Source organism: Hippoglossus stenolepis, chromosome 2 (genome assembly GCF_022539355.2).
Source record: "Hippoglossus stenolepis isolate QCI-W04-F060 chromosome 2, HSTE1.2, whole genome shotgun sequence".
NCBI classification, from domain to species: Eukaryota; Metazoa; Chordata; class Actinopteri; order Pleuronectiformes; family Pleuronectidae; genus Hippoglossus; species Hippoglossus stenolepis.
Genome location: NC_061484.1, coordinates 22,116,804 through 22,132,273, shown reverse-complemented (window position 1 = coordinate 22,132,273; position 15,470 = coordinate 22,116,804). Strand labels below are relative to the sequence as shown.

Here is a 15,470-nt window from a genome sequence, read left to right as displayed (position 1 = left end):
TGCTCCCGTCTCATCTCGGGCAGAGACAGTTGTTTCCTTTAGGTCCATGTTCTGACTACTTAAAAACCAATTAGCTGGGACCCCGACTTGTCGTCATCCATCTGCCTTGATACTGTCATAAACATAAAGCATAAACACGGCGTGCGAAGAAATCGGAGCCTGCCTTGGGTTACACTCATCCTTTGTAAACGAGACTCTCTGTATCGAGCGGAGATCTGCAGCACCGAGGCCCTTAAACGGGTTTAACGTGAAACCCTCCACCTCATTAATCAGACGCAGTGACATGTGTCTGGGACTGAAAAGTTGTGACTGGGACCAAAAGGATGTTCCTTAAATCTCCGGGGAGACTGTTCCAGGTTGACAGACGTGCGTTCTGTCGGTTCCATAAAACATTGTGCCGCGCAGGCCCTACCGTGCAGCCTCGCTCATGGATATGAATAAGAATATAGCCCTAATGAAAACATTTACCTCCACTGTATATACAGTACAGTGGCTGGGGCTGTAACGAACAGTAACAACATGTCACGGTGAAACATATTAACAGCTGATGATGTCCATATGTTAGCATGCTAAGTGTTGCAGTGTAGACCCAGACTGTGCTGCAGAATTACACTGAGTGAATCCGTCATGATGAGAAAGTGTTGAAGTGAAAACTAGTCTTGACTAAGATAGTGGAAATTGTATATTATTTTCAGAAGCACGCAGTGGTTGCCAACCCTGTGAGATGAGCTCAAGTGCCCTGTTACTGAAACCACCTTTCATCTTCCAAATATGTTCATTTAATCATGTCAAAGGCAAAGTGTCGGTCTTGGAATTCTTTTATTATTATCGTTGGTTTTCAGTAAATCTGGAGATGGTGATATCTCAACCAACCTTTTACCCATTTCTCTGACCATGAGTTGCGTTCTATGCCGTCAGTCTATAGTAGCAATTACTATATCTATTATTGTGATATTAAATATACTAAAGAACAGACTCACACCTTTTTGTAATCCTTTTTGTTTTTATTTTCATCTTAACCTCAAATGTGTGATTAACATTTTTAACCAAATAATGAGTTAGATATTTTTTTTTCAAGTAAGTTGAGTTTTGTGCTGATAATACAATATCAATAATTATCTTAATCAATTACAATTATTTTCATCAACACTAATATACCAAAAAATAACGCTTTTGCATTGTACAAGCACAGTGAGGAGGTTTAACTACTTCAGATTTGTCAAATGTTTTGTTTTATTGTCTGCCCCAAAAAATATTAAAACTACAACCTTCACTCAAAAATCAGTTTGTAAACTTAAAAAAAATTATAATGTTACATTTATCAACAATTATTATCAATATCGATTGATAAACGTTTGTCTTAATATGATTTCTGGACATATTGCTCAGCCCCTAGCCGAAACTCTCCATGTACACCTTGGAAACTGCTAAGTTACCTTTTGAGGTCAAGTACCCCCACTTGGGACTATGGGCTATGCAATGTACAATTGTTGCTATAGTGTGTCACCTGAACTGGAGATAAGAAAGGACGAGAGATTTTCCTGTAACCCACCTCAACCTTTTGGATCCCCTTCCTCTCTTTTACCCCACCTCTATTGTCCGACATCTTCCCAGCAGCTCAGAACTGTAATGGAATCCTTGTTATGAAGTATGAATGAAGGCCGCCATCCCAGAAAGACCAATTACACCATCCTGCCTGACTGCCTTGCTGCTCACAGCTCAGTGTGACTCCGTAGCAACTCTCAGATTTATGAGTTTCATATACCCTTAAGAAAGTATATGGCCTTGGTGGAGCAAGGTCATGATAAAAGGGGGCTGATCAATATCTGAATGAAAAACCATTTGGGAAGTTTTTAGGGCTTTTTTTCTCCTCTCTCCTGCTTTCACACTGGATGCAATATCTGCAGAGTATCGATTGTCTGAGGCCAGTAGTTAGTCAAAGGCTATCTCCTTTGACTAACCCCTTTGCAGCGTGTCAGCCCCCTTCCTCGTGATAGATTGGTTTGCTTCCAGCCACTGTAATTACACCCTGGGACCAGCAGGCCATTTATTTTGCTACTTTCACCATTTGCCAAAAAAAAATCGCCTTTATCTTTGGAATCCAGCGCGTTCTTGTGCAACCAAAGCAGGAAAAGGGAGACATAAAACACGGAGGTTCCCTCAGTATCGAGAGCACAAGACCGAGGAGCTTCCTCTACTCGTAGATCTTCAGCTTTTATTCTTGCTGTAGATTTTCTTCACACCCGACGTTCCTGTGTGTGACATCAAGTTCAGCACCAGAGGAGTTTGATCTGTGATCTTAAAAACAGATCTAGATGATAGATGTTTGGAAATGGTGACTTTCTTAAACACAGTTGAGACTCTGTTACTTTAAGATAAGAATACCTGGTTGATGAAACATTTTGAATAATAGAAAATAGAAATAAAGGGAACAGAAAATAGACTTTATACCTGAAGTAGACTCAGTATTCACTATTAGGTACACTAATGAAAACTAGTAGAACAGCTCTAGAGTGAATTCTATCTTTACAATATAATATACGGAAATGTCAGATAGTTGCTTCTAATTTTCTGTCTCATGCAAGAGGGAGGCAGAATATTAGAACCCCCCCATGATATTATGCGTTCCAGCACAGTAACACTACTATGATGTTAAAACTGAATTAAACCACAATTGCACTCAACATCAACATTCCCGTGGAATTAAGATAAGCCTTATAGCACATAACGTTTCTCAGCCACACATCAGTGGTAGTGACAGGTTTGTAGCCCTCTTTGTTATAATACATTTAAATCCACTAGGTCCAGATTTTTGTTTGGATCAGCAGAGAATTGCACACAATCATCAACACCAACCTCCTAAATATGTGTGAATGTTTTCATCAAGATTCACTCATAATTCTCGGAGACCTCCAACAAAATTCTATGGGTTCCTCCCTGACCCATACTGCATCATTCCACCGAGTTTCATGGAAATCCATCCTTTATTTTTGTGTATTCCTGCAAACTAGCAAACCCAGATGAGAAAATAACCCCTTAGGCGGAGGTAATAAATAAATATTAAGAAAATTATAGGCATCAAAAAAGACTTTCTGGACCATATTTGCATTGGATTGTATTCAATTATACATGTGTAGCTAATAAAGTGCCCACTGCGTCTATAGGGGCTATTATTATGTCTAATTATACAAGCATCATGAAACAAACGGTATTAATAAGATAAAAATGTGACTGATATACAGCGTTATATCAGATGTTCTGAATCTGTACAAACAACCAATATCAACTACCTGATAAATTATTCAAAAATATTCAAAATGTAGGACGGAGGCCTTGAAGCAGGTGGTGACTGTTTCTGTTGTCATGGTTTTATGGTTTTTAGTTTATACCCTCAAATGAAGTGATAACTGCGCGGCCATTATAGTTAGTCAGACTTGTGTTTATATGATCGTCTCAATCACCTTGCAGAGGAATTGCTGCACTTGACACAGACACACGTGCGCCGTGCTGTAAGTGCCGTGTAATGGGCACAGCGTTGTGTGATGGAGAGAGGGGAGGAGGTGCTCATGAATAGCAGACAGCCTCGCTGGATGAAATTCGGGAGCAGGACGCACTTATGTATACAGACATGAGTGATTTGTTTAATAGTAATAATACAAGAGGGCTAACAAGCACGATAACGAGCGAGATGACTTTCTTTTTTCGGATTTAGTGTAATTCCATAAGTTGTATATGTTGCAAGGTTGAACATGTTCCCGTATTTTTGTATTTAGATGTGGACTGAAAAAAAAAGCCCTTCCCCGGGTTCTGACCTTGAGCTTGTCCACTGTATTTTTCTTTTGGCCCGTGTTTGGAAACGTGAGTTCAGATTTGTCATCCCACTTCAAGATCAGCCCTGAAAGCTAGAGGTCAGGAGATTATTACAATGGACCAGTAATGGCAGAATTATGCAACCCCGGTCCAGTGGATGCCCTCATTACCTCGCAGCCGAGGTGATAAATGGCCTTAAATGCGTGTTGTCAAAATCACAGGAAAAATGTGACTCTTCATCAAAAATACAGATGGTACCACTTCAGTGCTGCAGCAGTGGAAGTCTGTGTGTACTATTTATTATGTCTCCGATGCTTGGATAGTATTCATGAGCCAAACACCGAAGCTGTTTTTACATTAAAGAATAAAACGATTTTTTTTTTTTTTCTCCACCGGTTTGGGAATAGCTTTGTTATTTACAACCTCACTAAACACAACACTTTTTTTTTTACCTCCCATGAAATCTGATATAATCACTCTGTAATTGTCAGGCTTTCTGTTGGTGAATTTACACTGAGTGTAATTGCTGCTAATTGGAAGCCGCACACTAAGCTGGTGGTAATTAGGGCCCGATTTGCATTATTTCATTTGGCTGCACTGCATTATGGGGAGTCTGAAGCCTTTTGCCCACCCCCACCCATGGGAGCACTTTGATCCCCACAAGCTGCTGGTGTTACAGAGATGCTGTATCACACACACTCTTGTTTTCAGATCGCTTTTTGAGAGCTCTTGGATAAATTGGAGTTAATTGGGAGGAGTGGTAGATGCTCACATTGTCTTTGTAATGAGACTGTTGTGCACTTGGTGTGTCGGCAGAGAATTCAGTGAAAAGGGAAGATAAGACCCATAGACGTAAATGTACATGGACTGTGTTTCAGTGTGGTGAGTTTCTTATAGGGCTGGGTGGTAAAACAATGACGATAATTATCGCTATATAATTTTCATCAATGGCAACAAAACAAAAGATATATTGTTTATGCATTGGAGTAAAAATACAAAATCGTTTTTATGTTTTACTTCAAATTTGTTGTTTGCTTCTTTAGTTCTCAGAGTTTAAAACCCCAACTGCCTCACTGGAGCAAAAACCAGGCTTTCAACTGAAAAGTAATAAATAATGTCTATAATGATAATTATGGATTCTGATTAATTTATTGTCATAGCACCTAGCGCTAAATGTCTAAACTAATGTGTAATCCAGAATTACATGTTTTATTTTAATGGAATATGTTATTTTGTAAAAAACATTATAGATCTTATCACTCACACACATTTAAATTAATCTCAAATCTGGACAAATGAAATGACTCGCTCCTGTGATGAATAACAAGGATGGGGAGAGGATTACATGCGGACTCACTGTCATTTCAGAGGATTAGATGGAAACGCTGCAGAGTCTGTGACCTCAACGTTACCTCTGGTAAATCTTGCAAACATCGGCAGAGGTGAATTAACATGCACACATGTAGATGGTCCGCTGTACACCTCATCGGAGAGCCGAGGATAAGCATTAATGCACATATACGAAAGTCGTTTCGGCAAGACTTAATCATGCCAAACAATTTCAGCGTGAAGGTGTTTGGTCCTGTTTCATTTTAATTTGAGTCTGGAGATACCAGGGAAGCGATCGCTGCCACCGTTTGACAAAGAGCCACTGCTCCAGCGACCAGGCCTCAACATGACAAATCCTCAATCTATCCGCGCTCCCATTTCTTCTAAACACATGGTTTATGCAAATCAAAGCAAAATGATCTTGGGGATCGCGGCAATGTTTGAGCAATTTGAGGACTGCCAATAGGAACCGGCATTAATATAAAATAAGCAAGGGGAGAAATCTATTCTGCATATGCAGGTCTCATTGGCTGCACCCACATTAATTTAGCAGAAAGGTTATGAATGACTGTTTGTGCCAAAGTGCAGTCGCTTGTAGTGATATATGAAAGCATATTCACTCTGCGTGTCCTGCTCGCTGTGATAAAGGTCATGTTATCATTTACATAATATCAAATGCTTTGGAGATAAACCCATTTAAAACAGACGCATTTTCTTTACCTCTCCTTATTCACCAGAAGCTAAGGTAAAGGTGTTGGTAAATATTTCGAGCTTTCCCAAAAAGCCTTATTCAAATGAAATGATAATAAACTAGAGTGGTTCTCTGTAGAACACAGATCCTCACAAGGCTAAACAGTCCTACACACATTTGTCTCGCTCTTATAATAGAAAAATAGGGAGAAAAGAAATCGTCTAATATTCTGCACCAAACTGTACAAACTCAAATATTCATAGAACACCTTAAATATGATGTTTTTTTACATCAAGATCCACACGTTATTTAATTAGAAATAGATGAAAATGTCAAAATGCCACTTGTAATGTTATGTTTTGTTCACATAATGATGAATTCCTTAAGTCCTTGTACGGAGGCTTGAGTCCTTTGCAGCGGCCGCAGCTTTGACCCGGCCGACCATCGTTCTCTCTCTTTCACTCTTAAACTCTAATAAAAGCTTAAATGGCCCAAACAGATCTAAACATCTTCACCCCCTAAAGACGCATCCTCAACAAAAACGTAACGAAATCCCTCCTGGCCTTATTTTGGTGAAAGTTAGTTTTGTGTTTCTTGAGTAATCCTGATAAAAAAACATCAAAAACATCACCTCCTTGATGGAGGCAAGAATCCGGAATATCACCAATACAAATGTCCAATGGCAGTTTTAAAAACAAACACCACAATGCATTTAAAGACTGAAACGGTGATGCGTCTGTCTCTGGACAGCCCGGCTGGTGATGGATGACAATCATTTGTCCTTGTCAGCAAATTGAACAGTCGCTATCAAACTTTCAGGACCTGCAGAGATGATCTATTAACATGTTCAAACCGGCCGCTTGAGAGTGATAAGCAGTAATTCTGCCCATCGTACACAACAAGACCCACAGGTCTCAGTATGATGATTAATAGAGGTTAGTTGGATTGTTTATTTCAGGGTATATCTTAATGCTACATTAGTGGTATATTTAGTGTATGATTAAACCTTAATGCCCCTCTAGGGAAATAGGCTTGGTTCTGCACCAAAAATTGTATTAATCTGCAACAAAGGAAAGAAAATATCATCAAGAATCTGTTTAAAAATATATAAATTCATGTATAAAAAGAAAGTTTTGAAATTTGATCAAATTAGAAATAAGTAACACTGACCTTATATTGACGAGTGCTTTAGAAACCAGAGTTAGAGTAAAGTCAAATAAGCTGCTTTACTATAACTCAAAATGTATAGTGTGCATGTCTGTAAGTCAAATGAGCTGCTTCCAGACATGCACTGAACTATATGTGAGAATGCAAATGTCCGAGTCAGTTGCACATTTTCTGGAACTTTTCCTGCAAGTCTCCCACTAAAATGTTTGGACAATGCTGATGTGAGAATACAGAAGGAAACTAAAATAATATAAATATCTCAGGATGATCAACAGGGTACACGTAGAAAATGAAGATGTCAACTTGGAAAGGCATCGAGATTCTAGAGCTTTTGGCGATGAGGGCCGATACCAGCGTCATTTTCCTAAGTTCACGTCTGTAAACAACTATGATGTGATTTCAGTCACCGGAGCGATGTGCTTCATGCTCGTTATGAGGGTAAACTGCACCAATGCGTCAGGCAGTATTATTGTAGGGGACGTAGTTAATGTCACTCACTTGGCCTTCCACTTTCCTAAATGCTGTTCTTTCCAAATAAGCATCACATTAATCCCGCAGCAGCTCTCATACCGAACTCTCCAAACAATCAAACCATTTGTTTTGTCTCCGAGCAGCGACACATCTACTTGGACACCGGCTCTGCTTTGATGTAATTCCACCAGTAAAAATACCTCCACGCAGCTTGTTGATGGTTTGTGTCGACTTTATTAAATCGAACGTGCAACTATTTTGTCGAGTGATTAGAGAGCCGGAGCGTCGGGGCCACATGAAAAGGGAGAAACCTGAGCTTATTGGTCCTCTCTGTTGGTAAACCTCCTTAAATTTACAACTCCGGGGACTTGAAGAGCATCCAAAAGATGTTTAAAGAAAAGACAGGGAGAGGGGAGAAAAAAAAAAGGTAATTACTCTTTACTACCTCACATAAAACTCTTCCGGGACCCTGTTTCATCAGGAGCCAATGTGGTCTACATTACACAGGCTTGGTTCTTTTCTGCAGGCGCACAAAGTCAGAGCCTTGTGTGAAGCTCGCAAACAGGGAAGTATAATCACGTATCGCTTACGATTTTCAGGAACACACACACACACACACACACACACACACACACACACACACACACACACACACACACACCCTCCCTCTGTCAGTTAATGTGTGTGTGTGTGTGTGTGTGTGTGTGTACCTCACTCTCATCATCAGGCAACACACACTTCAGACTTAACGAGCGGGCCCTTCCAGACACCTTTTATGACCGAACTAATTACTAATTACACAAGTGGTTGGCGTGAGCCACACCACAACGCCGGCCCCTTTGTTATTTTAATTGTTGTTATTTTGAAGAATGGGCGCTTCGGTAAATTGTGCCACGGATGCCCGGGGAGGATGGATGGGCTCTGAATAATTTATCATCTTTGTGGAAACACACTCAATGTACGGTGGTGGTGGGGAAGGGGGGTCGCATAGCGCTGTACATCTCCATTCTTGTTACGGCGGCGCTCTCATCAGGGATTGATGACGAGGTATCTCTCATCGTGCGTCCACCTCCTCCAGCAAGCCGTCATTAGAACCTTCATTGTCGCCTGTTCATGGTGCGGTGGGTGGGTGAGGATGACTGGCAGAGGTGCCCCCCCCCCACATGCTGTGACTAATTACTCCAGCCAATGGCTCCCCCTCCTGATGGATTAATGTGTATTGTGTGAATGTAACAGACCCCCACCCCCACCCCCACCTCCTCTTTCATGAGATGAGAGACGAGCGCGTCCTGGTTCAGGAGTCGTGCACAACCTTGATAATTATTTTCATAGATGAATACCATCGCAGGCGGGATGATGAAGTGGCCATTTGCGTTCGGAGACTATCACATGCAAACACGGAGCGGGGTCTTTGTCAGGGCTGTGAAATCTGGTCCTGCACAGGCCTGCGTCCCCGCTGCCTTTCCAACTCGCTTTCTGCAAACTAGGGCAAATACTCTATCAAATAATTGCACCAACATGTTCAAAGCAAAATATATACAGATTTTTTTTAAAGCTAAGGAAGTTTTATATTGGGATTTTTTTTTAGCACGTTATATTTGTATTTTGTGGTTTTCCCGTATGCACCAAATTAAATGTGATCACCAAGCTGCTTGACATCCAGCAGCAGCCTTTCATCCCGGTCCACTTGTTTATTTTTTTTGTTATTTAGCAGGATTACACAAAAACTATTTGAGGAGTTATCACGAACCTTGGTGGAAGGATGTGGTATGGTTTCAGGGATGAACCCATTCATTTTTGGTGTGTTTCTCTGATTTCCCCGGGATAATTATTCATAGATCTTGATAAAAGTACATCAACCATGTATAGAGGACTGATTATTCCCGACTATTGGGCCTCGGTGGGGGCCAAGCCCTCTACTGATCGCCTTTCTAGTGTATTTATTTTCTTCATTTAGTCCAAATAGATACAATAATCTAATTTCATTAGCAAGGTCATACACGTTTGAAAATAGTATTTTGTTTTCTGGTGTAACGCTCCTTTCTCTTGCTGAGGCCCCCAAGTGATCGTTGGTGTTGAGCTGAAGATTTGTGAGGAGCCCCCCCCCCCGAAGAGTAGAGCACAAAGTATGCTGGGCTTCTCCCGCAGAAGCTTGTGCCACTGAAACCGTAAACTGTGTCTTCCTACATCTTGAAGAGGATAAACTGCCGCCACGCATGCATGAGCCTAGTAGTGATTTTAAGATGTTGCTTTAGAAATCTTTAAAACCTCTGTTCATTTTTTAACATGATTTTTTTTTGAGAAGAACGGTTTAGTGCTGCCTTATTCACAAGTTTTTAGGTTAAATCGATATATATTTATAAGTAATGAAGACCTGTACTTTTCATTTTTCGCACAGTGGAATAGAAGACACTTCCACTATTTTACCAAGCCCTGTAAATTGTAGATTTTATCCTGAGTTTAAAGACCAAACCCAGAACATGACCAGACTATGATTGTCTTGTTCCCTCTCAGTGATTTTCCTCATGAGAATACACAGTTGGACGTAACAGAACTTTTTGACTTGAGTCCAACTGTCATGACTTTGTCTCACCAAGGATCCAAGTGCATGTTGTTTCTCCCCCCCCACCTGAGCTGTTAATCACTAACATATGCTCTGATTTTAGATTCTGATGAAGCAACAGCCTCGTGGTTCTGTCGAGTATTCATTTAAAAAACCTTTTAGAATTAGAGAAGAAAAAAACCTGGGTCTAATGAATATTTTAGATTATATTTTAATTAAATCACTTCCAGTGTGATTTTTCATGATAGACAGGTTCACAGTACACAGGCACGACGCTACATAGCAGTGACTCCTCATGAAAAGTTAACACTTTCTTTTCTGTTGGAGCAGAATGATTTACGGAGCTGGCTCGGTAAAAAGGAGCTGTAAATTGGTAAGAAAAATGGAGCCTATAGACATTAATATTGGTAATGCTATTCACGCCCTCCTCTGTGTCTGTAATGGCCTTCTCCTTATCCCGAGAGCCACGGGTCCTGACGAGAGGCGTCCTGCTGGGCCCGAAATGAGCCCGGAATGGAAGCACGTGCCACAAAAGTGTGTCGCTGTCATTCCCTCATCCTTAGTAGTGCTCAGTTCACCTTCTCAATGAGAGAGGGTGGGAAAAAGAAGGCAGAAGGGAACACCTTAGCATCGGAGAGGGAGAAACTGTCAGTGTCAGAGACGAGGATGCAATGATCTGGGGTCTAAACTTGTGTATAAGGGATTTTTTTTTAAAAGGAGTGAATCTGAGGGGTTAAAAAAACCCACCAAACACAATGCTGGCTTTATGTTTGCTTGCTCGGACCGTGTGCTAATGCTGGGCTGGTATACCATGCTGGCTGGTAATTGCTAACACATGTGCTACTTCTGTCTCGTTGCAGCCGGCCGAGGGAGTTCTGGCGCCTGGACTACTGGGAGGACGATTTAAGGCGGCGGCGTCGCTTCATCAGGAACCCCTTTGGATCCAACCACTCGGAGGCGACGCTCAAAGCCGCCGCCGAACATGGTCAGTACAGTCCGCCGCGTCCCCTCCTGTTGTTTGCACTCCTCGTCTCACACGCTCGGTGGTAGCACCAGGTACAAGGCAATAAAAATTAGTCCTCCCGTTGCAATAAAAGATTTATTGTGCCACAAGACCCAGTAAAATAGCGCCCTCATTTGAATTTCACACAGGTAATTTTATACCCTGCCTGGCTTTATGCAAAACTGGAGTGATAACGAGAGTGTTGGCATGCTTTAATAAGAAAAATTCTGTTTTTGAACGGAAAAGATTGTGAATAAAATAAAATGTGAAATGTATCATTCTTTTTCTCCTCATTGCAACACAGTGGCTGATATCAGTGGTAAGTAGCACTAACACTCCCCCTCTTCTGTTTGTCCTTATTGAGGTTTTTATTTTCCAGTGTAGCGTCATTTTGGGTTTTATGCCTTTGATTCATTCCTTTTGTAGCATAATTAGCTTTTTCAGGAGTAAACATAATACATTTTATACCCCAGAAATGTAATTTGAGCTGCATATTTATAGTTCATTTATTGACTTAATGTCATTAAATATTTATTCAATGTCAAAAGTATTGTTAATAATAAGCTGCACTAGTCCTTCAGTGAAATATTATGGTAGTGAAATACAAATTAAAGTCTACAAAGAAAAAGCTCATTTTGTATTTGGAGCCTCTTAAAGATGAGGGAAAATTTAATGTGATTTGGAAAAGCTCCCCTTACATTAAGTCTTTATTTTCATTAAAAGTAATAACACTGATTATTGTTTCCTTTGGAAGTTGGAATGTCTCCATTATTTCTGTGAATCCATAAAGTCAGGTGCAGACTTTCAATAAATCTCGTCTGAGAACACCTTGAAATTCCCAGCAGGCGCTTAAAACCACCATATCTAAATGACACATGTCCCTGCAACACCGGGAGTTGCATTTCTCTCCTAGAGGCCAGGTAATCCCCCATTTCTACAAATTACCCAGCGCACGCACAAGGGTTTGCAATCATCATCATCATCATCATCATCATCACAGTGGGCCTGCACTTTTAGTTCAATCAATTACTCTCCAATAAATCGCCCATTTCTGGACCAAAAAACGTCCTCAATGTGTCACCTGCAAAAAAGTCCCCTTAAACGAGACATCATTCCCGGAGACAAATGGCAGGTGTGACAGGAGTCAATAGGAATGTGATCTAAAAGCAATAAGCGTTGAGGATCCCAGGATCCTGGGAGACTTCAGGTCTGCAGTAATGGCTGCGGCGTGCAGGCAGCTGCAGACCGAGGGCCACAGTCCAGCTGCTCGCTCCTCTCCTGCAACACGCCTCCGAATTTCACTTAGTTTCCATCTTTATTCCTCCTTGTTTTCCCTTCAGCTCGATCATGACAGAGAACAGACGAATCACATGTTCCCCCCCCCCCGTCACAAATGCTTTTAGAAAATGTGTTGAAGGGCGATCTGTGAGTTGAATACTCAGGTATTTGATCTGTTATTCAATTTTATTCCAAACTATTTCAGCTCATGTGCTGCATGTATTCATCACTTGGGGGGGAGGGAGAAAAAAAAAAAGACAAATTCCTGAAAACAACATTTGGTTTCAAAGTCAAAGTCTGTGTAAAAATAGCCAGCAGCCAGTTGTGGCCGGGGTATGCTTACCTCCAGAGAGTGTGCTGCCTGGCTGAAATATGGGAATATATCATTAAAATAACTCTTTGACATTGAAGCCTGACGGCATCCATTTTCTGATGTAACCTTTAGTCTTGTTTTAGTCGACCCGACATTTGTTACGGAAGTGCAGCTCAAGATGAGAATGCGGGGCTGAGTTTTCAAACACAGCACAAAGGTCATATCTGGCTGTAATTATATTCATCAGATGCAGAGGGGAAAATGCAGTCTCGCTCCCTAAGAAAATATTTAGGATGAGATCAAGTCTGAATTTAGTCTAATTTTCTTGCTACTTGTGGCAGCACTTTTCCAATCTCATGCATCATCATGAAATTAGAAGCAATAGAAAATATTTTTGCATTCTTTACTTGGTGGGAGAAAATTATTTTTCTTTTTTTTTTTTTTAAATTTTTTTTAAGAGAATGAAATGTTCGTCTTTTTCCTTGATGCATGGAGAGAAATGTGCATTTCCTCATTCAGGGATATGGACAACCGTTATCATTCATACGGTGCCAAGCTGATTTCCACGGGAGTGCGGCGCTGCCAGTAGGCTTGAGTAGCCCGTTATGTATTTATGGCTGGAAAGAACCATCTTTTCTGGGGATTGATTCTGTCTGGTCCGGGGCGCGTGTACCAGAGGTGGCAGAGTAAATACCTGAAGACTAATGTCTCTGTTCTTGGTAATCAATACTCGCCTCATGACCGCACTCCTGGCTACGCTCCCGTTAAAAACAAATTTGTTAATTTTGACAATTTAATTGCTGTGACCATGCATGCCTTGAGTTGTATAAGCAGGTAGTTGAACCTCTCAGTCGGGGAAATGGGGTCTCGGAAAAAAGTGTAACCTGTTGGGATTTATGCACATTTCTGCTCCCTGTGTGATGAGTGATGAGGTTGAAGTGCACAGTTAGATTTGTTTTTTTTCTTCTTAATGTGGCACGCCTGCTCTTTGCATTGATTTTTCAACATTGTGACATTTTTTAAAATTGTACTTTAATTTAAATTACAGATTTTTGGTTTGGATTGTGTAGCTTCATCTTTTATTTACTTGCTACACTTATATATTCTGGGGTAATTGCTACTAGTATTCTTAGTATATAATATAGATTAAGTTAATATTGTATATTTATATTTAGTATATTTAATTTTATAGTTATTATTAGTGAATTCTGTATTTTACAGTCATACAGTGAAATTGTTTTAGATTGTATGAGTTCACATGCTGCACAGAGCTCTGCAGCCACACACACACACACACACACACAAACACACACTGCACTAAAACCACAGGGTTGTCAAATTAAAACAAGAACAAAATAAACCATCTGTACTTTAGGAACAGGACGAGTGAGCGTGAGAGGAGGAGAGCGAGTTAGCGAATAGCCTGTCACTGACGTGCACGTTTCCTTTACGTGTACGTGGTGATAAGTGACACAACTCGGGTCAAAATTGCTTTTCTTGCCGTTCCAACGAACTCGGCTAAACAACATGCTGACTGGTCATTATTTGGGTTGCAGCCACTTGAATGCGTGTTTTGCCGAGGGGCTATTAATAACCTGTGCTTGATGGTAATAGAGGGAACAGAGCTCCGGTTGGGCCCAGTCACGAGGTCCAGTTGCATCAGACCATGTATTGGCAGGGCTGGATACTGTATGTTAGTACTGTCTGCGTACTGAGGTGAGAGTTTCTGGGCATGTTTGCAGTTAAATACAAAGAAGTAGAACTACATCTCTGTTTTTTAAGCTCATCTGACAAGTCCCCTATCCACTTGCTTGGTGTGAATACAATGGCATGTGGTATGTATTAGGGGAGCTGGTAGTAATTTCGGTGCTGCTAACTAAAGAATCCTCCAGGGAGGCTTAATTACAGGAAGACCATTCTAAATATCAGTGAGCTGCATATTTTCCATGACAAGAGATTTTTTAGCCCGGCTCTTGTAGCGGTTTTCAAAGTAGAGAGCCACATGACGCGGCTGGACATTTTTTTAAGGAAGTGCAATTGATCTCTTCTCAGGTGAAGATGAAAACAAAAATCCACCAGTTGTATGTTCATGCGGCGACTCAGTGGATTAAATCTGCTGCTTTTACCTAGATGTGTAGATTAGTGCACAGAAGGAGTGAACGCTCACTATAGGGAATAGGAACAGGAGTTGCCAGCCAGTCTTTGTGCTGTGGACTTGAGTCTGTGGATCCTCAGCATCTACACTGGGGAATGCAGAGTTCAGTAAATGTTTGCAGATTACCATTTTTCTTAAATAATCCATTTGGAACCTCAAGTCATGTTCAGTTGAAGTCAAAACGGGCAGTGTACGACCCCCATTTAGTCAAAATGTGTTTGGATTAGCTTTGATGTATGTTAAAGTGCAGAATGCATTTAGGGTGAGGATTATGTCAGACTTGTTTTATTTTGTTTTCATTTCGCCTGCATGTACGTGTGATGAGAATCAAGGGTTGGATATAGTTGTATTTGAGGGTAAACTTGGTATATTTTACAAAACGTACATTTTCATACCTTGTCTTTGGTTTGTAGTTGCTTTTGGAAAATAAGGAAACCATTTTAACAATTAATTATTTTGTTTAGTAGTCTCACAATTGATAGATTTGTAAAGATTTTGTTTTGTTTTGTTATTTTTATCACCAAGCACTAATGGCCGTTGTTTAGATGAAGGCAGAGCAAGAAATCTAATAACCCTTTTTTAGAAGAGTTGTCAAATCTGCAATATAAAGTGATAACAACATTTCATTCATCATGTTTTCCTGTTTGCAGTGATCACTCATAATTGTTGTATTTTATGCTTGGTACCAGT

General features: G+C 40.6%; 1 protein-coding gene across 8 annotated transcripts in view; it reads left to right on the top strand.

Moving 5' to 3' along the window:
* lrba (LPS responsive beige-like anchor protein) overlaps positions 1-15,470 on the top strand; it is a 179,560-nt gene that overhangs the window by 90,419 nt on the left and 73,671 nt on the right. For 4 of the 8 annotated variants that reach the window (XM_035165809.2, XM_035165827.2, XM_035165818.2 and 1 more), the window contains exons 37-38: positions 10,892-11,016; positions 11,339-11,353. In XM_035165809.2, the coding sequence (XP_035021700.2) occupies positions 10,892-11,016; positions 11,339-11,353 (140 nt within the window). The remainder of the gene's footprint in view (positions 1-10,891; positions 11,017-11,338; positions 11,354-15,470) is intronic. The other 4 variants (XM_035165866.2, XM_035165857.2, XM_035165848.2 and 1 more) reach the window with 1 other exon arrangement.